At 40.9% G+C, this 23,756-nt stretch overlaps 2 protein-coding genes across 4 annotated transcripts in view; one reads left to right on the forward strand and one right to left on the reverse strand.

Annotated features, from left to right (window-relative positions):
* LOC111141768 (regulation of nuclear pre-mRNA domain containing 1B) overlaps nt 1-20,295 on the reverse strand; it is a 50,374-nt gene extending 30,079 nt beyond the window's left edge. For all 3 annotated transcript variants that reach the window (XM_022494573.1, XM_022494572.1, XM_022494574.1), the window contains exons 1-3: nt 19,788-20,295; nt 14,782-14,911; nt 7,431-7,564 (exon numbers count right to left, since the gene is read on the reverse strand). In XM_022494573.1, coding sequence (XP_022350281.1) covers nt 7,431-7,564; nt 14,782-14,911; nt 19,788-19,938 — 415 coding nt within the window. In that variant the 5' untranslated portion in view covers nt 19,939-20,295. The remainder of the gene's footprint in view (nt 1-7,430; nt 7,565-14,781; nt 14,912-19,787) is intronic.
* A 149-nt stretch (nt 20,296-20,444) lies between these two features.
* Nucleotides 20,445-23,756, forward strand: part of LOC111141435 (TELO2 interacting protein 1) — a 45,745-nt gene continuing 42,433 nt past the window's right edge. The window contains exon 1 of the mRNA XM_022493978.1: nt 20,445-20,475. The gene's annotated coding sequence lies outside the window, so the exon portion shown is untranslated. The remainder of the gene's footprint in view (nt 20,476-23,756) is intronic.

A 23,756-nucleotide genomic window follows, 5' to 3' on the forward strand; every position in this document is an offset into this window, starting at 1 on the left:
GGCGGCAGGCACCCCACGCGGCCAGCGCGGCCCTGCCGAGCTCCTTCCCAGCGACTACACTCAGCATCTCAGCATCACGCCTCCAGAGCTCTGAGCTGTATCTGTGAGCATCTGTGCTTTATCTCGATTTATTTTGTGCATCTGTTAGCAAGATGTGGCCTAAGGTATCAGAAAAGCCTGAGAGAGGTTATTTTTGGGTCTGGGAATGCACAAAAATTTTTCCATATAAATTAATGGTAACTGCTTCTTCACTTTAGGCCATTTCAGCTTAGGAGATGTTTCATAGGAATGGTCTAATTTCAGATGGCAGGGAAAACCTGAGGTAGAGAGAAATCTATCAATAAAATTACATCAGAAATTCCACACATCATTTCCTTTAAACTCTCCCTTTAAAAATAAAACTAACCTTATTTTATCTTAAAATTAAAGATAACCATTGCTGAGAAATATGACTGATAAAATTCAGAGAAGTTACTTAAGTCGCTATTTTAAAATTAACCACTTCTGAGGCAAACAGTTTACATTTATTATTTGTATTGTATGTTTTTAAATGGCTATGAAAATGTGCCCATTCCAAAATCGTTCCTTTTGTATCAAATTGGACAATACAGGGGCACCTGGGTGGCTCAGTCGTTAAGCATCTGCCTTCGGCTTAGGTCCTGATCCTCCTGGGATAGAGTCCCGCATCGGGCTCTCTGCTCGGCTGGAAACCTGCTTCTCCCTCTCCCACTCCCCCTGCTTGTGTTCCCTCTCTTGCTGTGTATCTCTCTGTGATATAAATAAAATCTTAAAAAAAAAAAAAAAAAACAACAACAACTGGCCAATACAAAATAAATGCCAAACATCTGTGGGACGTAAGTCTAAATGACACAGTTAGGCTTGGGAAGTAAAGACACGATGGTAACATGTGGCAAGCACAGTAACAGTTTCTGTGCAACTCTGAGATATGGCATCTCCAGCTTGCAGGTGAGAAAACGGAGGCCCGAGAAGTTCAAAACTCATCTAAAGGCAGGACTTTCAAAATCTGTACTCTTTCCACTGTAGTCAAATTCCTCAGCAGCACACACTCTCTCATCTGTCAAAGGAGGAGTCATCATGCACCTGCCTCCGAAACTGTGAGTTATAAACAGAGTAACGTACACTTCTTAATTAAACATTTTCTCCTGGAACCAAGGATGTAGTTCCTGTTCCAACCTTACACATTAACTGACGAAACTGCTTGATGTGAAAGCCAAGTCAGTACTTCGGGTTTTATTTTTTCTTAGCGCTTTGTTCCTCTGTTCTACTAAATAAAGGAAAATGGTAACATTTCCATCAAGGCAGCCCTCGCTCTGCGAGATTCTAGTAGGCACAGATTTGTTACCAAGGTTGAAACAACACCAGTCCCCCAACACCTGGTTCAAATTGCAGTTACGGTGGCATATTCACTCTGAGTAACTGCATGAAGGACAAACTTTGCTGCTAACTTCACTCCACAAATCACTGCGTGAGTAACAGAAATGCATCGCAATCAGTGGCCACATCACGCCGTTCAGGTCACTGGATGGTCACTGCACAACTGTTATTTCAGTTCACAAATAAACAGCAAAGTATTTGGTTGTGTTGTCTCCCAGGGATCAAATTCACATGACATTTCATTCAAATGAATAATCAGAACAGGGAATTGAGTGAAAATGACAAAGATGAAAGAGGAGCCCAGAAACTAAAACTAAAGCTCATGCTAGAAGTGAACGGAATATAAAGGGAGTTGCAGAAGACTTGGGGGGCTGCGGGGACACTGGCTTGCCACCCCTTCCCAGAAACTCTAGGTCCCCAGGCAGAATCACCTGGTGAAAGCCAACTTATCAACATAAGAAATTGGCTGTGATGACAAGGACGACCGTGCCCCGAGGAAGTGATGCTGACAAAACTCTTCACATTATAGGAACTCTCCAACATACCTCCTGACACGGAGAGCACTAAGGGTAAACCACTGAAAGCCGATCCAAACAACCAGGATGCTTGCTCCACACCATGGATTACACAAGAAGGCAAGCTCTGGTCAAACTCCTATCATGCAATTCATTTAGAAGAATAAAGCACTTTATTTCTCAAAGTTTCTAATGTTTTATGTTCTTTAACGATCAGTGTTGCTATCTTTTTTGTTCCCTATAGATTTGTAATCAACCATGAGTTTTCAATTCTTTGATAAAAAACTTTTTAAAGTCATGGAACTATCATAACTCTTCCCCTCGATTATTAAGATCATTTTGCATGGTTTCGGCCTACATAGTCATTTTTACAGTCCTGCGCTATGTAAAACAAGGACTGCTATATTTGTAGAACAGAAAATCTAACAGTATATAATTTGCATATGAAATATCTAACAGTACTTAGCACCACACTAGCTGCCTAATTAATGTGCAGTGTGTGTGGTATGACCCTCACTGACACTTAGAAAGCATCAGAGTGGCAATGTGTTAGGAGTAGCCACTAAAACAAGTACATAAACGAAAATAATTTTTTAATATTTTTGTCCATTTCCAAGCACCCAGAACAGTGCTCAATGAAATAATTGTTAAATACACTAAAGAAGGTAGAAAAATTACAAAACTTGAATCCTTCAGTTTCAAACTCTCATACAGAAGTTATATATAAAAACTGCACAGCACTTAACACCTCAGGACCCGCAGAATCACTGAATTTGGGCAGTGGAAGGCCTTAGACAGACCTACGTTGTTGCTTTCCTTTATGAGCATATATCCAGGCCCACAGACTGCAGTTTGTCCAAAGTCAAGGAGCTCATCAGTCTACGTCTGGGCCCTAAGCCAAAGTCACCCACCCCCTAAACTGGAGTACTTTTTACCACTTCGTACTGGTACTCACTCATGGCATTGCAAGACTGAAATCAAACTAATGAAAATAATGCAGGCCCATTTCTGTCCTTGGCCATCCTGATGGAAGCGGGTGTAATAAGAGATAACCACCGTCATCCTACTTCAGTTCTCTCCTATTTCCACTGGAAATGAATTATTCATCATTTTCTTCATAAGGCTTCTCCTTTCCTGAGCTACCTACTTACACTATGAACACTTCCACTGGCACCATCTTCCAAATACAATGCCTTGGAGACCACCAGAATCTCTCCTAAAGTCCCAACTTCCAGCAGATTCTACACTTCTGAGATGTAGCTTACAGATCTCTCCTCTCTGTTCCTTCCCATAGCCTCTTATCAGAAATGTGCCCTTTTCCATGCCTTATGCAGATCACTGTCCCAATCAGTCTCCCTGACGCTAGTCACTCCTTTTCCAACTTAGACTACACTCTTAAGAAATGAATCGCCCGCAGGCCTCTACTCAAAAACCCAGAACGGCCTCTCGTGATTTTACAATGTCCAGCTATGCTCAAAGCCCACCCGGGGTTAACAGCAGCAGGATCTTGGGCCAGCATCTTCCTCTACTCCTGCAGCACCCGGCCCTGCTGTGCTGTATGGCGCCGGCAGGCACATGCCTTACCTCTCCGACTGAAACATTAAGTATCTTATTTCTTTGTATCCTTAGAATACCTAGAAAAGTGTCATTAAGCCTGAGTTGGAAACTTCTTGAAAGCAGACGTGGCACAGAGTCTGGAAAATACCAGCGCTATACCAAAAATGACCATGTGCCTCCATTTACACAAACAGGACAGCCTGCTCTGTTAACTGTCCCGACTCATGTGTACAAAGTCAGCAATTATAATGCCCGGCATTCTCAGTCCAGTCAGGTGGCTATTAAAAATGGCCGAGGAAGTCTGTCAACCCCACTTCTATCACTCAATTTAAGACAAGGCACCCTCCCACTATCATTTCAGTTCTGCCCATACCATTTACACTTGCTTCTTGACTCAACCACTGTTTATAGTCTGGGCATAAACTTCAGGTGGCCCCAGTCTGCCTGTCCTCATATTGTACACTCTCTACTCTATCCTCCAACCTGTTCCTGTGTCTCTAGCGGTCTTATACTCGGCTAACATTCAAGTAATCCTGGTTCCCTAAGCATTTCTAATATGCCTCTTGGATACCTGACTGTGGTAGAATTTCAGACACTACAGCAGACTACAAAATTAACTTTGAGGCAAAAAGTTGGCCTGAAGGTTCCTGAACACTTTATAAAATGCAGCCATCTACTTGTAAAGCTAGGTCTTTCAAGGAATCCACTTGAAATTTTCTGGGATTAAAAAACAAACAAACAAACAAAATAAAACAAATAAATAAAAATTAAAAAAAAAAACACAGAAAAACCCCAACACCTGCAGGTTTTATATTACTTTTTATTAATGAGAAACGAATCAGGAAATATTGTTTGCAATAGCTCCTGCATTCTTTGTTCTCTCTCTGCCAAATAAAGGAAACTGTAAAACAGAACACATTAAACTTTACTCACGGAAAGAGAGAGCCCTGCAGCCAAGGTCTGATGCTGGACGTACCGTTCTGAAAGCATTCCACCAATATCATCTCAAACGGAGTGGCCAGCGCCAGCACCAGACTTAAACCTGGGGAAGCTGGGCCTAGAGCTTGTGCACTTAACCACTATGTGAGCTCATCTTGCACAAAATCTGGGGGACTAAAAATACTAACAACCCTCCTCCTACGTTTGGCACTGGATCATTGAGAAACTCAGAATGCTGGATATTAGAAACAGGGAATAGGTCTCAAATAAAAGTCATATCATCACTTCATTAATAACATTTACCCATGTTATCTCAAGTAATCTTAGGACAACACTGTGAGGTGTTATTACTAATAGCCATATGGCACAGTGAAGAACCTGAAGCTCAGAGAGATCTAATGCTATGCCCAAGGTCACACAGCTTAGAAGTGACAGAGCTGAGATTCATCCTCTGAAAGCCTGGTTTCAAACCCCTGCTTGGAAGAGTTAAACTAACTATACTAAGGTCCAGGAAAGCTGGGTGACCTGCTCATGAATTCATACCCTAATTCAAATCTCCTGAATCCATGTGCTTCCAGGAAAAAAATACGGTGTGAAGAGCACAGGCTTTAAAGTCATATAGACCAGAACATGAATTCTCCACTTATTAATTATATCTATTTGGACAAAATTAACTATACCCTTTTGAGTCTTAGTATCTTTATCTGAAATACGAAAATAATACCAAATTCATAGAGGAGTTGTAAGAATCTAAAATAAATTAACATGAAAAGCAGCCAACAGACAGGCTGGAACATAATAGGTGCTCAATAAATGTTATTTCCTTTGCATCTACCTTTCTTTTCTAAATCCTTCTACAATTGTAGGATACTGTGTCACTCACGTGTGACTTAAGTAAATAATGAAATTCAATTCAGTCCAGTGACAGCTTGAGTATGCCCAAGAACAGAGAGACAACTTTAGAACCCTGGGTCCTATACAAGGGGAAATGGGTACATACACCCAAGTTCTACTTTTCTAAAACAGTATTTTTAAGCTTGTTTATTCTCTACTGTCAAAGTTCCACAAGAAAATTTTTATTTCAAAGGTAAATTCTAGAGTTGTCTCAAGACAAAGAAATATCCATGAGTCAAAGCTGAAATATAAAAGGACTATATAATTTTAGAAATAAACTTCTGGAGAACTCATCAATATTGTCAAAGGACTGAGGTAAAATATTATGATAACTCAGGTCCAAAGAAGATGGTGAGGAGATAGATGGAGTTAGCTCAGACTAACACACGTGTTGGAACCTTTGGTATATGTTTCCATCTTTACAGCACAAAGATAGAGAAATCACCTTAGATCAGCTTTATCCTCCACATGGAGGAATAACTGCCTCAATGGCTGTTAATGTCTAGGCGCTCAAAAAAATCAGAAACCCAATGGAGCTATTTTCAAATCTACCACTGCCACAAACTCCCCAAATTGCCGGACTGCTCCCGAGGGGCGAAACTATTTCCCCACCCTCTGCTCAGTCCTATAGCATCTAGCATAGCCACTTACTCATAGCACATGTCTGGCAAATGCTTGTCAAATTGAAATTCAACACTTAGCTTCCAACATTGTCTTTCAGAGTTCCCCTACCTGCCCAAAGTGTTTTAAAAAATCAGCACTGTTTACCAATGAAGTCTAAGAGTAGAGAAGAGAATGCTGAATAATTCTCTAACATTGTCCAGAACACCTCCAAAAGATACAATACAAACACGACCAGAATCCAAAGTAGGGAACACCTTGCTTTTCAGAAGCTACCTCCAGAGTGACTTCAAAACTGTTTCCCATCAACTCTAAGTAAAACAATGACCTACAGTCGAAAGCACTTATGTCCTTCTTACAAAGCCTCTAACTTGTAGTTTTATGGGAAAGTTGCCCCATCTTAAAATGCATGTAAACTCAGACCTGGAAGATCTCATGAAAGGTACAAAATAAAGGGTTGCTGAATGAATGATATTATCAGGTAAACTAACCATGGTTAAATGCTATAGCAGAGGCATATACAAAGTACCAGAGGAACATGGAGGGAAGGGCTACATGTGCCTAGACAAGGGAAAATGACAAAATGAGAAGAGCATTCCTAAAGAATGAGATCACCACACAGTGAAAACAGCAGAGGACATTTCAGGCAGAGGTAACACCAGATGCAAAAGGAAAAGGTACCCTGAGAGCACCCAGAAAGGAAACTGTTGGGTATGGCCAAAGACCATGGTGCATGTGAAGAAATGGAAGAAGTATCTGGAAAAGTAAATGAGTTCAGATTACAGAGGATCCTAAGTACTACCTTAGTACTTAGACTTATCCTTCCAGACAATGAGTTCGTGTGCAGTCAGATCAAATCTGTAGCTCAGAAACACGTCATGCCAACTAGAATTAAACCGTGCAACTAACCACAAACCTACAAACCAAATAATGTTTGATCTGACTCCTCTTTAAAGAAAAAGAAGCTCTTAAGAGGACTCGGTGAGGTTCACACACATACATGTACATTCTTCTGGAGGATATTCTGGGTTCGGTAAAGACCAAAATCAATTACAGACAGCAAGATGACCAACAGCAAAAGCACGTTCCAAAACCACACCAACATTTGATGAAACCAAGCTCTAGAAGGGCTAAGGGACATATTCAAGACCCCAGAGTAGTCAGTGGTAGGGCCAGGGCAAAATCTTAGTCCAAGGTGCCTCCTAGTTCCCCAAAACTAAACAATGTTGTTGTTCCTTTCCCTTGTGCACGGAAACTCTCTGCCAAGGCAGAAGAGAGCCACAGAGAATACACAGCAAAGTTAAGGGTGTGAGATGATGGATAGCATGAATACTAGAACCAGGCTTACACGCTGCGAGCACTACATAAATTCTCACCATCATTTATGATCATCTCTCTGAAGAATCATACAATCGCTGGTGGTTCACAGCAACCCCCACTGCAGCTTTTCATATGTGATTCGAAAGTAGGCAAAGACCAAGAGCTGTAAACATGTGGTGATGTTTCTACCTTTGGGGGGAGGGCTCTTGGAGTCCTCCATAGACAGCTTCAGCTGCTGTATGAACTCGCCGCCATACACACTTCTTTCTTGCCAGATGTTCAGCAATCTTTCTAAAGGTTTTTTACAGCCTTCATCTGCCTCTCTGCCCAGAAAAGACGAAAAGATAGATATAAGCTTAAGATTTTTTGTGTTTAATTAGGACAGACCTACTAAATGAGTTACATATTTAAACACAGATGGAAGAGTAAGACACACATTGTGACAAACAGATACCCAAAATTTGACCCAAAACTACATTCTTCCTGTGGTGTGTAGGGAAGACAGAGGGAGTATGTTATAGAAGTAATCTGTCCTTATCTCCTTTGAAAGATGGGGCAAATAGGGCAAAAAGCCAATCGCTGATTGTTACCGAGAATTATCAAAAATCGATCATTTCAAATGTGACAGCTTGCTTTATAAGAAGACATTAATCAAAATGTAGGGCCAGACATTCTGCTGGAAATTAAAGGGAGCCAAAACCTTTAAGGGTAGGAAAAAAAATGATTAAAAAAAAAATGGGGAATAAATTCACCATGACCCATCAATGCTAGCACATCAACATCTCTACATGTCTTATAAATACAATCATACACATATACCAAGACTGATCTCGACTTAAATTAACTACTTCATCATTATTTTAATTCTGGGTTAGGTATGTAGTCCCCATTCTCACAAAGGTGTCTAGTGGGTAATCTTAGAACACACTGAGCATAACATAGTCCTTTGTAATTTATATCTGAGAGAAGCTATACCGTTTTTTTTTTCTGACATACTGTACTCTGGAAACAGAGTATTTTCAATGAGATAACTAGCACTAGCACTCAGTGTGCAACAGCTGCTTACCAGAAAATAAGAGACACCAAGTGGAAGAGTGTGGGAAGACTTTCTGAAAGGAAAACAAATTCTATCACCATCCATAGTGTTACTATGACTTGTTCTGGTTTATAAAGCTGTCTGGATGTCAGTGATCTTACTCTGAGTGACTTCCAACAAGAAGGGATACACTGACACCTTAGTTTCTAAGCCAAGATCTTTAACAGGAACTTCAAGAAGAAAGAGGTACAAAGGAAATATGTCCTGATGGCACTTTTCTACAATTTATGGCAACACTCAAGGTCACCTGAGGGTTCAGCTTGAGCTGCTCAGATGCATCATTTAGGAAACAGGAGTGGCAAATTTTACTGCATTAGAGTCAAAGTACTAAATCAGAGTACAAAAAAAAAAATTTTTTTTTTTTGTCAAACTTTTTTTTAGTCAAAGGTGAAGGGGGAAAAAGGGAAAAAAATTTCAATGGTAGCTTATAAAACTTAGAGCTATGACTGAATCATTTGATACTGGTGATAAAAACACTCCACCTCCAAAATATATCTAGAAACAAACTGCTTCTCACCCTTTCCTCTCTGTCAAGGTGGTCCAAGCCACTATTTTCTCTTGCCTGATTTCTGGTCTCCCTGCTTCCACCCTTACCCTCCTACAAACTAATCTCAAGCTTTAAAAATTCTGTTGCATCAAGGCAAATTATGTCACCCTTTGGCTCAAAACTTGCAATGGTTCTTCTCATTCTCCCCCAAAATAAAAGTGAAAGTTCTCATAAAGCCTACAAAGCCATTCTCAACACAGCTCATTATTTCTCTGGCCTCACCTAACCTCTCCCTTCTTCACTCCCTAATAGTTACTCTGGCCCTCTTGACTCAGGGCCTTTGCCTGGAACCACATTTCCTTACAGGGCAGCATGGCTCAAGCACCCCTTCCTAATTTCCCTGTTTAAAATTAATGCTCCCCACCCCTACGCTTAATTTTTCTCCATGCAATTTAGCTTCTGATATGCTATTCAGTTTACTTGTTGTTTAGATTCTGCCCATCTGAATGCAGCTTCCGCAAGGGCAGCGATCTGTCCTCTCCCTCCGACACACACACGGCGACCCACCCTAGAACAGGCACAATATTGGCCTCATTGTAATCTTTCTAGAAAATTTTTAGTTAGATTTCGATAGGCCATACAATTAGTTACCTTTCAAGAATCATCTTCCCACAATAAAGCCATTTGTATCAGGCATCAGCTAAACATTCACCTGCTCATTCAATGAGGTTTATGAAATACTGCGCTTGTAATACAAAGACAAGGCCTAGAGCCTGACCCAACAGCCCCTTCCTTTTCCACACCTCAACCAGGGCCCTCAAACATATTTACCCTCTGCTCAGAACTTGCTCTCTGTCACACATGTGCCTTTGCTCATACTATCTCCTCTCCTTTGAATGGAATCCCCAAAGGAGAACAAGATGAAGAGGGAGAAGTTGGGAGCAATGCAGGTGGTTTAAGTATATACGGAGTATGTGGAAATAGCAGAAGAATCTGGAGGGACAGAGTGGAATCAGATTATGAGGGCCCTGAACACCATATTAAGTATGTGGCCTTTATCCTGAAGGAAACAGCAAGTCTCAAATGTATGTCTTAGAAAATAACTAGTATAGCCAAATCACAACTTACCAGAACTTAACTGGTTGATACTTTTTATAACCTGTTCTCTGCAAATTCTCTGTTCACTTAATATAAAGAGAAACCTATCATGAAAGGGTGGGGGACATAATGCAGACTAAATATTTGGGACTCGATTTAGACCAAGACTGGTTGGGGGTATAGATTCAGCCACATTACTGTATGCGATGGAAACTGATACACAAAACTGATAATAAATGACACAGAGTCATTTTCAAAAGGCTTTTACCACTTAAGGCAAAAGTCAAATAGGAGCTCGAGTTTAACTGGTGAATGTAATTAGTCAGGATAGGCTAATTCCTGGAGCAATATCATAAAAGTCAAAGTTTTGCCAGGTAAGTTTCAAGGCTACAGATAGAACACTCTAGAAGTCTTTTTACTCATGAGGTTTTGCCTTAAGTAGCTCCAACGAAATGAAATCCCATTAGCACTTGGAAGTGGGTACAACTAAAGCAATAAAGTAGTTTTATAACAGACGGAATTATCTTTCCAGGGTGCACTAACTCCATCCTGAACTGAGAAATCTTTAAGCGAAAAAACACCAAAAAGTCCTTGCTATTAATCAGTGAGTAAGCAGAAAACGATAAGGAAGTATAACTTAAACACAATTTAATTAATTTAATTATAAATTCAATCACTGCAAAACTGATCTGAAAAGTATAAACTGCGTATGATACATACAGAATTGCTGCCTGAAGTGCCAGCTGAGGCCTCACCAAGCTTAAACTTGGGGGCCTTTTCTTCCTCTCTAGTTCTAATGGCACTTCCTTGGTACACCCACTATAATTTGTGTTTCTATCTTATCCCATGCACAGTAGCCCTGTGATAAGCCTACTAAAAGTAGGAATTCTTTCTAAATATCCCCAGCACTTCCAACAGAGCCTCCTGTGAAACTGAAGCAGAAATAGTCCGTTGCCAATCATGCAGAAAAGAGCGTAGCAAGCCTGAGACTGCCACCCTTAGAAAGGCCTGCTCACCACACTGGCCCTTGGCTGGCATCTGGAAACTTGGGTTTCAGGAGTGTTCCTCCAGTTTCCTAAGTGATAATCAGGGTGGTTTACTGTGCCTAGACTGTTTGTGCAAACAATATAATTTATGCTGAATACTTGCTTTCTTTCTGAGAGTTGGGAATTTTGGCAGAGGGTACCTGTGGCCAATGCCAATAAAAACCCTGGGCACTGAGACTCTAATGAGCTTCCCAGGTATACAACACTTCACCCATGTTGTCACTACTCAAAAATGGAGGAATTTAGTATGTTTTGTGTAACTCCACTGTGAGAGGATTCTTGGAAGCTTATATGTGGTTTCCTCTGGACTGAGCCGATTCAACTTTTCCTTTGCTGATTTTGCTTTCTATCCTTTCACTGTAATAAATCGCAGCCATAGACACAACCATATGGTGAGTCTTGTGAGTCTTCCTAGCAAGTCACCAAACCTGGAAGTGGTCTTGGGAATCCATGACACAATAGTAAATAAGTGTGTATATGGTGGTAACTCCAAATTTATGTCTCCAGAAATTAATTTCCTACTGAGCTTCAGACTATCTATATACATCTACCTATCTGGCATCACCCCCTTGGGATATCTACTAGCCACCTCAGACTTAGCATGGTCAAAACAAAACTTCTGACTTCCTCTACCACATCTTTTCCCCAAACTTGATCTCAGCATATAGCACCAGCAGCCATCCACTTAGTCATGTCAAAAACCTAGAAATAATCTGATTTCTCTTTTCCTTCATTACCAGTTCCACTAAGCTCCCCCAAGTCTTATCAGTTTTAGTGGGGGGGGGGGGTGAAGCAAATCCATTCACAAAGTAAACATTTGATAATCTGGAAGCTATTACTATCTTCTCACTGCCCTGACTTCTATCCAATGTCATCTCTAGGTTGTAGCAGAGCAATACCCTTCATATTCCCTTGGCCTTTATAATCCATTCTCCACACCAAGCCACAGGGACCTCTTAACAATGTGATGGAATATATCGTTCCCCTGCTTAAAACCTGTCACTGACATCCCACCAGAATAAAATTCTCTCCCAAGGCTTTTAAGACACATTTGACTGGCACCTGCCTACCTCTCTGATCTTACCCAGATACCGCTTTTCCCTTTGCTCAACACATCTGTTTTAACCACACTGGCCTTCATTCTGATCCTCTTAACATGCCAAGATTATTTCTACCTTAGGTTCTTTTTAATAGCTGTTTGTTCCTACTTCACATGATTACCTCAAATGTCATTTCCTTAGAGAGGCCTTCCTTCATCACACTAGAAGAGATCCGACTCCAGAATGTCATTCTATTTCATTATGTCCATATTATCACCCTCTGAAAGTATCTTGCTCCTTTCTTTGTCCTTGCCTGCCTTGTTCACTGCTGCTACTCTAGTGTCTGCATCAGCTCTTGGCACATGGAAGGCACTCAAATATATGTTGAATAAAAACAAAGTGCACACAACTATCTCCAAATTCAGGAGAAAGTAAGAAGGCATCTGTGTGGGAAAAAAGTCCAAAGTCGAGGTAATTAAACTACTATTCAAATTAAATCTAACCTATGAGCTTGGTGGCTTCCTCTGACTTGAGAGGTTTGGTTTGGGTTTTTTTGGGGGGGCGGTGAGGGAGGAGGTAGGAAGTTATCATAAAAAGATTCCTCATTAACTTTGGTCAATATTAATGGGTCCACTATCTTTGTTCATCAACTGGGCACAGAAAACCAGAGAGAATACTTCTTACTATGGATAGGGTACATCAGGATTGAAGTTAAGCAGCGGCTTTTCTAACGGCAGGAGGAAAGGGCTTAGAAACATGGGGATCCTGAATCTAATACCAAAAAAGGACCTTGAAAGAACAAGAAGAATGCAAAATATTTAAAAAAAAAAAAAAAAAAAAAAAAAAAAAAAAAAAAAAAAAAAAAAAAGAAGGAATTAGAGTTTTGTGTTTTGTTTTTTTTTTTTTTCATTGAAAAGGACCAGGTTTACTTTCCACATTAATGCCATACACAGAATCTGCCAAAGACATTTTTACAGCGCCTCCTAGATAGGCTTTAAGATGTTAGACCAAATAGAAAATTCAATCCCAGTACCGCCCATTCACATTCCCCTTCTCCTATTCCTTTCTACTTACCCTTTCTGGTTTGGTGGGCAGTTAACGATTATTGTTCAATTTTAAATAAAAATGTTCTGTGTCCTAGTCCTACAGGAAATTATTTTCGTCAGTTTCCTATACCCTAATTAACTCATTCAACAAATATTTACTGAATCCTTACTATACCAGGGTAGACCACAATGTTGCCCAACTCCTGGAACACCAATCACATCAAGGCTACATAAATGGTATCCCCTAAAGCTATGAAACCTGACAGCTCTATGCCAGACACTTTACTAGGTGCCTGGGATACTGTGAAGAACAAAAAAGAAACGGTCCTTCTTGTCACAAAGTTTACAATTTAGCATACTTCTATAACTGAGCAAAGACTGGTGACTGGGCACCGTACTACAAGTTTTCAAACAGACTGGTGTACTTCCGCCCCACAACAACTTCAGTGAGGGAAGTGGTGTCGTCCCCTTCTAACCAGTTAGGAAACTTGTAATTGAACTGTCAGTAAAAGCTAAGTAACACGTCCAAGGTCACTGAGACAGTGCTGGAAGTAGAGCTACAGCCTAAGAAACTGAACCACATCTCCTCAAAACAAGAAAATGCCCGGCTCCAATTTGAGATGGCTATCCTAGCAGTCTGTTCGGGGTTCAGGATTGTTTCCAGCTCATAATGCATTCTGCTTCTTCGGTGTCCATGTTCATCTCAAGTTAGAGCCAGCTACATCGCTGACAAACAAAAATCTTTTTCCCATCTTTAGAAAATTAGGTATCATTTCTTTCTTTCGGATTTTTAATTTTATTCCTTCAAACTTCTCAAATCTTTCATGGAATGCTGGGCTCATTTATACATTTGAGGCCTTTCACGTAGACTTCAGACCTTAGAACAACTTTGTTTAACGAACTGGTCTCCTTTTTTTGGCCTTCCCAATTTCCTTCTGCAAAGATGTTTATTATGCGTTTACTAAGTAATATTCTAGTGGAAAATAGTTTTTCTTTGCTCCTCCTGGGCAACTAACTTGTGTCTACAGAAAAGCAGTTTGTTTTTAAATAAATAAAAGTGATTTGTAGACGTTTTAATCAAATGAATTTCTTGTGATATTAGTTACATGTGTGCTCTATACTCTAGTCTTCTTGTTCACAAAACACAATAGTGACAGAGATTTAGTATCTACTTTCCACACTGACAATTATTATCTTTGCAGTTACAGTAATAACCACTATTTTTAGTAAACGAGACATCTAGACATCTAGAAGGAAACAAGTAAAAATGAAGGCATAACTAACTAATATCTTGCTATTAAGATAGCAAGCTATCTTAATAGCAAGATATTAGTTATTAAAATAGCAAGATATTTGTTGCTGGAATGTTTCCTGGTACTATTTAGCTTTGTGTTCTGACCATAAGCTAATGAGACAACTCAGCCAAAACAAGGGAAACACCACATTCAAAAAATGAATTCAATAAATGAATACAGCTAGGAAAAAAGATGTTCTACAAGTGCTAGACTCAATCCCTTCAATGCATCAAAATGTTTACACATCTGAGACAGCTGAAGGGCTCAGCAGAACATAAAACTGTAATTCGGCCTTTCCAACACTCTGTAAAGCACACCCCTGTAAAATATGAAGTTGTCAATTTGCAAAGGCTCTCCCAGAAAAGGAAAGAACAGTAAGGAAGAAAGGGTAATTCATTTAAATACCAAACCAAACAAAAAATCCAAACATACCTGGCAACATGAGAAAAAGCATCCACAAGGACAGATTCAAATTCTCTAGTGAATTCAGGTCCTTTCCTTTTACTGTTTTGGATGACATCATTGGCTAAGTACAGAAAAGTAAGCTTTCTATTTGATTTGGCTGGAAAAAAAGAAAAAAAAGATAATTTAATTTACACCAAGGAAATTCTCAATGCACAATTCTTCTGCGCTAAGCTACTCCTAAAGAATATTAAGACAAGTTATTATTTACTTGAGACCAGGCTTCCTTTACAATTGAAACAACAACTTAAATAACTTGTTGACATCACTAACAAAAAAGGTTTGAGAATACAAGTTTGAAAAACAAAATAAAACAAGAATGGGCCATCTTCATTTCTGTAATATTTTAACCAGAATAACTGATGGTAAAATAAAGATAATCCAAAGAAAATTCCTAAAGGATAAGCAGTCAATATCCTCAAGAAGACATAATAAAACCAAGGTTTATTCTATTGCAAAGATGAGCATTTTTAATTCACTATTAATTACCAAATACTGCAGAATGAAGACTGAGCCAGGTTTCAGTTTTAAAATAGATTCTTGTAATTTATGTTCCTACACTGAGAATTTCTCTAAACATTCCTATAACAATCATCAATGATAATAACTCTACGATCCAGAGAATCTCTATATGCACCAACGGATGTTTATCTCAAATACAAATATATATTAATGCTACATTATTATTGAAAATTTAAAGATGTCTGAATTCTGGATATGCAAAATTATGGCTCCCACAGAAACCATAATTCTTCTCTCTTATACATACTAAATGTAGTATTTCCTATTACTCTGTATGGCATCGTATATTAAACCATAAAAACCTCATGTACTATGTCTGAGTTACAGTTGCTTGGGGGAACATTACTGAATTTCCTGGCTTCTATGCACATAACTTCTCAACCATAAAGTTACATCACTATCATTTTTGGTCCCAGTTTTCTTTTAAAAGAAATAAATAAGAATACAATCAGACAGTCCAAAACACTAAGTTTTCTCCAATGCTAAAATACCTGAAAAACTCAAGCAAGCCTTATATCAACCTTTACATACCTGAAAAACTAGTCCTTAACTCTATTCCTCTCAGAAACCACTTGTTTCTTTTGATATGCACACAGCATGTATAAATTCTGACACAGCAGGCATAAGATGTGACATTTTTAAAGGTAGCTACAGAAGAATAACCCAAGTTAAAAACAAGATTTTTAAAAGCATGTAATAGTTTAAAATGATGACTTAAAGTATTCATAAAATTAAATATGGATATCTTGAGCTGTATTAACCTTCTGGTAATAACCTAGTTTACATAGCTGACTGACGGTAATATTTAATCTTTAACAACTTTAATTATTATTCAAAAGCAGATCAAAAGTGTCAATAGTTACAATATTCTACCATTGCTACAAAGGTATCTTATAGCAAAGGCTTTTCTTTTTTTTTAAGTAAACCTTGTCTGGAATGTTGCAACAAGTAAAACTACTAAGTCCATGATGTTATGAGTTAACAGTTTCCAAAGTACACCAGAACTTCAACAAAGGTAATTTGACTAAGTGATGCTTTACAAATGCCATATATTTCATGTTTAAAAACCCAGACTCCATTGTATAAAATGTCAATTTCGACAATTAAGACATGATACATTTTTTTCAGTGCTGCAAACATGATAGCCAAGAGGCCAGAGAGCCAAAGTTTTCACTATTTACAATGCCAATTAATTTTCATCATCCTCAAACTTTGCAATGGGGATTTAGTCAAAATTTATCCCTCGACATCCAGCATCCTGAAGCCAACATGAGTACCATGTGTGTAAAGGTCATAAGACAAAGCCCAGAGCACTTAAATACTCACACCCTCTACTCTAGACCCAGGTGACAACTCACTTATTCAGATGTCTTTCCAATATGACACAGTATATCCTTTCACTCCCTATCTATGCCCATTCCAAATGGGATGGAATAGTTACTAGGCAAAATTTATATAACTGGCTGACCAAAAAACTCAACTTGTTTAGCTGGTTTTGACATCTAAAAAAGTTGGGAGGGGGGCTATTTATCTGCATTCAGGCCAACATATAAAAACATTACTAAAAAATACTCACTAAGGAGCATTTTACATCAAACTTCACAATAAAGAAAGGAAGTTCTACCTAGGACAGAGCCCAAAGCGATAAATTAAGAATTATTCCTAGTGGAAAGACAGTAACCCATCAAGAATAAAAGTAGCATTTAAGCAAAAAATAGTAATTTCTATAAACCCCGTAAATATTTTGAAGGCGATTCAGACAGAATCTGTAAACATCTTAGGGAAATGACTTGACCAGATAGAAATGTCCACTTCTAAAGACTCAGGGTGGGCCAGAATCTAAGGGGCTAGTCAATTTGAACATAATGGCACAAAATATTTTTCCACTTCTGTGTGGGAGCATTCTCTATTCATGAATGAGGCCTGGGTTATTAGGAAGCTGTATCCTGATGCTTGGAAGAGCATCTCTACCTTGGTACTATCCAATATGGTAGCCACTAGCCACATATGGCTATTGAACACTTGAACTAACACAATTATATAAAACTTTCGTTCCTTAGTCACACATTTCAAGTGCTCAACAGCCACACGTAGCAAATGGCTACCTTGCTGGGCATTGTGGATATAAAACATTTCACAGAAAGCTGTACGTAGTGCTGTTTGGATCCTCTACTCAACCATGAAAATGACACTGGAGACCACAATCATATTCCTAACCTATTTTTTTTTTTAAGATTTTATTTATTTATTTGTCAGAGTGAGCACAGGCAGACAGAGTGGCAAGCAGAGGCAGAGGGAGAAGCAGGTTCCCGCTGAGCAAGGAGCCCGATGTGGGACTCGATCCCAGGATGCTGGGATCATGACCCGAGCTGAAGGCAGCGGCTTAACCAACTGAGCCACCCAGGCGTCCCTCCTAACCTATTTTTAAACTGTGTTAAAAGGTACCATGCTAAATGCCATGGGCATTACAAAGAAATAAGAAGACTTAGTTTCTCCCACAAAACACAAATCTAGTGAAAAAACAGAACTACTAAGAATGAATAAATGCTAAATTAGTGTGGGATGGGGTGGGATACAGTGATTAATTCTAATCAACAAAAGTGCTATGGGTTGGTTGGAGTCAGACAATCACCTTCACTTATTAAAGGGGACTGAGGCACTGGGTACTTGAAAGCACAAATTTTGGCATTGGAGGACGCTGGGCTGATACTCCAGCCATACACCCTAAACAAAGCACTTAATCTCTCCTTATCTTTACATTCTCATCTATAAAATGGGGAGATAATAATGCTGGTCTCCTTAAAACATAAGGTTTCAGGAAACTAGGATCATGAGATTAGGGTTAAAGGAGCTTCACAGATGAATGCAGTCTCTGAATTGTTATTTTCCATAACTCAAATAGGGTACAAGGAGGAGGATTTGTGGGCTCTAGGCTCTATTCCCCAACTGCCCAGAAGGGACCCCTATCTCAGTATGGCACATACTTGTGGAAAGGGGAGTCTGTGCTAGAAGGCTAGAACCGGGTCTCCTCAAAGATTCTTGGATTTTCGTGTCTGACAGCCTGATGTAGTAGTCTAGCCTCACCAGCTCTACGGCAATGAAAATACCACTTCACCATCCAGGTAGGAGTCTCCATCTCACAGATAGTGGAAAACACACGTAAAGTTACTTCCTATATTATAAAGGGCCTACGACACAGAGGCTGCCCAAAGTGGTTCTAATCTCCATTTCCTCAGCTTTCTGCTATGGAATCATTAGGGGAACAGCTGTGAAGGTGCCTACCTTCCCCACCAGACTGTAAGCAACTTGAAGGCAAAGACCATGCCTCACATTGAGTAATCAGTAGTCCCATTTCACCGTTATTTATGAAGCGCCTATACTGTGTTTGACCCCATGTGGGATGTTCATTTGTATTTGGATTACCCTGTTTACTCCTTACCACAGCAAGTTGTTTGAGCCTCAGTTTTTCCTCATCTGCAAAGTTCCTACTCCAGAGAACTCTGAGAATTTAAAAAATGACAATGTATGTAAAGATATCAGTACTGCACCTGGCACATAATTAAAGGCACAGTAAATACCAGTTTTCATCACCTCCATTTTATAGGTAAGGAAACTGAGGGTCAGAGAGGCTAGGCTGCTGGGGTCAGTGCATGGCAACACCAGGCTTAAATTCCAGGCAGATGGCCTCTGGAGTCAACGTATTATCAAGCATCCAACCCAGCACCTGGCACATAACCGGCTGAGCTCAATGAACGCCTGTCAGATCCCAAGCAGGGTCTCGAATCAATGAAAGATGCACTAGAAGAGGAGCCTGAGAGGTAAGGTCTAGGTAGCGTGGCCCCTTAACCTCTCCATAATGGGGGGTAACCGTACCCACTTCACAGAGCCATTCTGAGGACTAAAATGTGAGGATATTCATAAAGGTCTTAGCATAGTGACTGGCACAGAATAAAGGCTCTGTAAGGGGCAGCCATCCTTGTCTCGTTTTACAGATGAGAAAACAGAAGCACAGAGAGATGAAGAAACCAGCCCAGTATCACTCAGCGAAATAAGTGGCTAAGCCAGGACTCGATCTAGGCAGTCTTACTCCAGAGTCCTCTGTGTCTTACTCCAAATGCCCAGCAAAGTGCCTGGCACACAACAGTCTAGGGCCAATGCCCTCTGCAAAGCTGTCCAGATAATAACAGTCACAAGTGTCAGGAGTAGTCCGCGGGCTGGGAAAAGGGCTGGCTGAACTGGGAGTCTGGGAACCTCAGACAAGTATCCTAAACCTTCCCAGGCCTCAGTTTCCTTTTCCGAGAAATGGGGATAACACTGTCACCAACCTCAGAAGCGCAATCAGAGGCCCGGGCTTGGAAAGCAGGCTTCAACTAAGAAGCTAGAGGAGCCTCGGGAATGGGCTGGGGAGAGGTCAATCAGGGGAGGGCCCAAGGAGCTGGACAGGGGGTGTTTACCTTTGCGGAGCTCGCGGTGCCACACAGAGACGATGGGTCCCGCGTGCTTGCGGTGGTGGATGAGCCACAAGGACAGGGTCTGCACGCTCTGTTGAGAGTTGCTCAGCTCCGAGAGCTTCTTCTCCAACGCCGACTCGGAGAAGGAGGACATGGTGGCGGCGGTGGGGCCCTGCAGGGAGCGGCCTGGGCCGCCCAGTGCGGCGGGAAGAGCGACGGCACGAGGCCGGGGCCTCACCTGACTGCCTGCGTGGCTCTTCACAGACTGACAGACTGCCAGGGGGGTAAGGAGGGGGAGGGGATGGGTCTCCGCAGTAACAGTCGCCCGCGCCGCCGCCACAAGATGGCCACCGACCTCTCACCCCGCCGAGAGCAGGGTCAAAGGGGAAGGGCCGGAGTAGCTGGGCACCGGGAGGTGTCAGAGCTAGAGGAAAACGCCCCTCCAGTGGCGGTGGCCTCCCTGAATCTCGCTCAGGGTACTTCGAAAGGGACAGACCGGGAGGGAAGCGCAGTTCGGCGGCCTCCGGAAGGCGCTTTGACCGCTCGCGCCCGCACGCAGGCGCAGTGAGGCTCACCGGAACCCTTTCTCCCGCTCCGGCAGAACCTTTCTGGCGCTGTACGGCGCGCTAGTTAGCACGCCACTTCCGGCGGGGTGGAGGAGGCGGGAGAGAGGGAAAGGCTGGAAAACGAGGTAAGGGAAGAGTGGCGGGAGCAAGAGGGAACCCAACAACCGGGAGCCCCTAGAGGGGAATCTCGAGGGGACACTGATGCTGAGTGATCAGGATATACGGGAGGGGGGGCTTTCTCCCTCATCTGGCAGGCCCCAGTCCGCACTCTTCTCTGTACACGTCCTGCTCTCTGGCTGTCCCCCCGCCCATCCCCCGCCCGCCAAAGCTTCCTTTTGGTTGTGCCAAGCCACCCACGTGCACTTTTCACGCCTTGGCTCTTGCTGTGTTTTTTCTCCAAAGGTGAGGCCTCCCTCCCCACCCCCTTCTCACCTGGTGTGCTCCCACTCAGCCTCCAGGACCACCCTTTAATATCCTGTACTGACGTTTAGTCGGTGACAGCACTGCCGTAAAACACACCTTTGTGCCCTTAATTTGGTTGCTTCGTTCAGGGAGTTACATGTTGCCCTTGCCCTCTGGGGAGTCCATTTAAACGTTCTGAAATTTAAGCAATATGTTAACTTTTTTGAGGGTTGGGGCAGGGAAGTCAATTGTTCCCTTGACCTCCTTTAAAACGCCGTTTGAGACTGCGACCTTTTTACCTATGTTTAATAAAAAGTTTTAAATTCCAGTTATCAAATCAGAGAAATTTGTCTTTCCAGCTGCTCTGGGGTTGGTGGTAGGGAGTTAGGTTATTGTAGACAGCAGTTTTAAAATTTCCCGATTATCATGGCATTTACCAGTTATGGGCAAACTCCAGTTAAGAGACATTTTCCTAGTTGATGACTATTTTTTTCTCTCACTGCACCATATTGTAGTTCTTTGCCTAGATGCTTTGACTCCTATTCCAGACTAGAATCATCATAATCATCATCGTAGCCAATATAGTGAGCAATTTCTAAGGGCTAGACATTGTTTTCACATAGTAACACGTTTAATCCTCATGACAAAGCTATAAGGTAGTTACTATGTTATTCTCATTTGGCGAATGAGGAAATGGCACAGAGAAGTTAGGTGACCTACCCAAGATCACATAACTAAGATTAGAGGGAAAGGACTGCATCTTATGCATTTTTCTCATCCCACCACCTTATTCATAGCTGATGGAGTGAATTAATATTAAAAAGGTAAATGCCCTAAAATTACACAGTCAATATCTAGTCATAATTATAACCTAGGGCCTTTGAGTCCCAATCTTGACCATGTTTCTATATTAAGTAGCACTGTCATATACTGAATACTTAACACCAAGTCACTCTGTATTAAACACATTACATACTTTGTTTTATTTAATCCTTAAAATAGTTTTGTGTGATGAGGATTATTATCACTATTTGAAAGATGAGAAAACATAAAACATGGGTGAGTAATCTGTCCAATATCACTTGGATATAGAAAAGCTAGGAGTCAAATCAAGGTTATCTGATGTCTGATCCCATGATGTCTGATCTGACTTCTGAGCCACAGATTGATTCTTTCAGCTAATAATTTTTGAGCACTATATCTCAAGCACTATTTTAAGCAAAAAGAATCTGTGTCCCCAGAAGCTTACCTCCTACAAGAGGAGGTAGATTTAAAAAAAAATTCACGTATAAAACAAGTCAGAAAATGATACCTAATTTGAATAAAAATCAAGGAGGATGAGGAATGCATTTGGGGGAGGATAGGAGTCTATTAAATAGGCGGGTTAGAAAAGGCCTCATTGATAGGGTGACATTTGATTAGATCCCTGAAAGAAACGAGAGAACAAGCCATATGCCATATGGTAGAATGTTGTTCAAGGCAGAGGGAAAACTAAATGCAATTGTTAGACCATTGTTGGCATTTTTAAGGAACAGCAAGAAGGATGATAAGGCTGGAGTGATAGGAACCAGAAGGCTGGAAATGAGCTCAGAAAAGTAGCCAGGGACCACATAACATGGACCACATCACATGGGGACTTGTAAGCCATAGGAAGAATTTTGGATAATACTCTGAATGAAATGAGAGTTCACTGAATGCTTTTGAGAAAAAGAGGAGCATTGTGGCTCTTAGGCCGAGAACAGTAAGGCTTCAAGGGTGGAAGCAGGAAGAGCAGTTGAGCAGCTGTTGTAATAACCCAGGTGAAAGGATGATTCAGACCAGGGTTGAGGTGGTGAGAGGGGGTTGGATTCCGGGAATAGGAATCCCAGGATTCTGTCTTTAAGAGGTAGGACAGTATTTGCTGACAAATTAGGTATGAGATGTAAAACAAAGATGAGTCTAGGTGGCCCCAAAGATTTCAGCCTGAGCAACCATAAAAATGGGACTGTGCATTTTCTGAATTGCAGAAAGAGCTGGTTTAGGGAGTAAAAGCAGGAGTTTAGGTTTGTACGTGTCCACGTGGAAATACCTATCCAGGTAAAGGCTTCTCTCATAGGCAGTTGGATTTATGGGTCTGGAGTTCAAGGAAGAGACATGATAGAGTTAAACATATAAATGTGGGCATCATAAGGGGAAATAGCTGTAGAAAGGAGAGTTTGGGGTGCCTGGATGGCTCAGGTGGTTAAGCGTCTGCCTGGCTCAGGTCTTGATCCCAGGGTCCTGGGATCGAGCTTCTCCCCCCACCACCACGTAGGGCTTCCTTCTCAGCAAGGAGCCTGCTTCTCTCCCTCTCCCTCTGCCCCTTCTCTCTGCTTTTATACGTGCAAACATGCCCGTGTGAGCTCTCTCTCTCAAATAAATAAATGAAGAAAAAGAAAAAGAAAGGCCCAGTGACTGAGTGCTCAAACACTTCAATGTTTAGAAGTCTGAAAGATAAGATGATGACAATCTGATTTTTCTTCTTCAGTCCATTAATATTAATTACACTGATTCATTTTCAAATATTGAGTCAGCCTTCCATCCCTAGCATAAACCCTGCTTTCTCATGGCGTATAATTCTTTTTACATGCTGCCACATTTTATTTTATAATCTTTGTTTAGGATTTTTGCATCTATGTTCATGAAGGAAATTGGTATGTAGCTTTTTTATTTACATATTGTCTTTGGTAGGTTTGGTATCAGGGTAATATTAGCTTCATAAAACAGGTTGAAAAGATTTCCTCCTTTTTCTAGAAGGTTGGGTAGGATTGGTGCTAATTCCTTAAATGGTTGGTAGAAGTTCCCGGTGAAACCTTCTGGGCCTGTGGATTTGTTTTCTTTTTCCTTTTTGAGTTTTTAAATGACAAATTCAGTTTTTAAAAGTTGTAAGTCTGGTCAAAGGTTAAATAATTTTTCTCATATTACGTGAGCTGTAGTAGTTTTTGAGGAATTCGCCATTTGGTCTAAGTTATCAACTATATGTGTG

This window comes from Enhydra lutris, unplaced genomic scaffold, assembly GCF_002288905.1.
Source record: "Enhydra lutris kenyoni isolate GAN:26980312 unplaced genomic scaffold, ASM228890v2 scaffoldscaffold6, whole genome shotgun sequence".
Taxonomy (NCBI): Eukaryota; Metazoa; Chordata; class Mammalia; order Carnivora; family Mustelidae; genus Enhydra; species Enhydra lutris.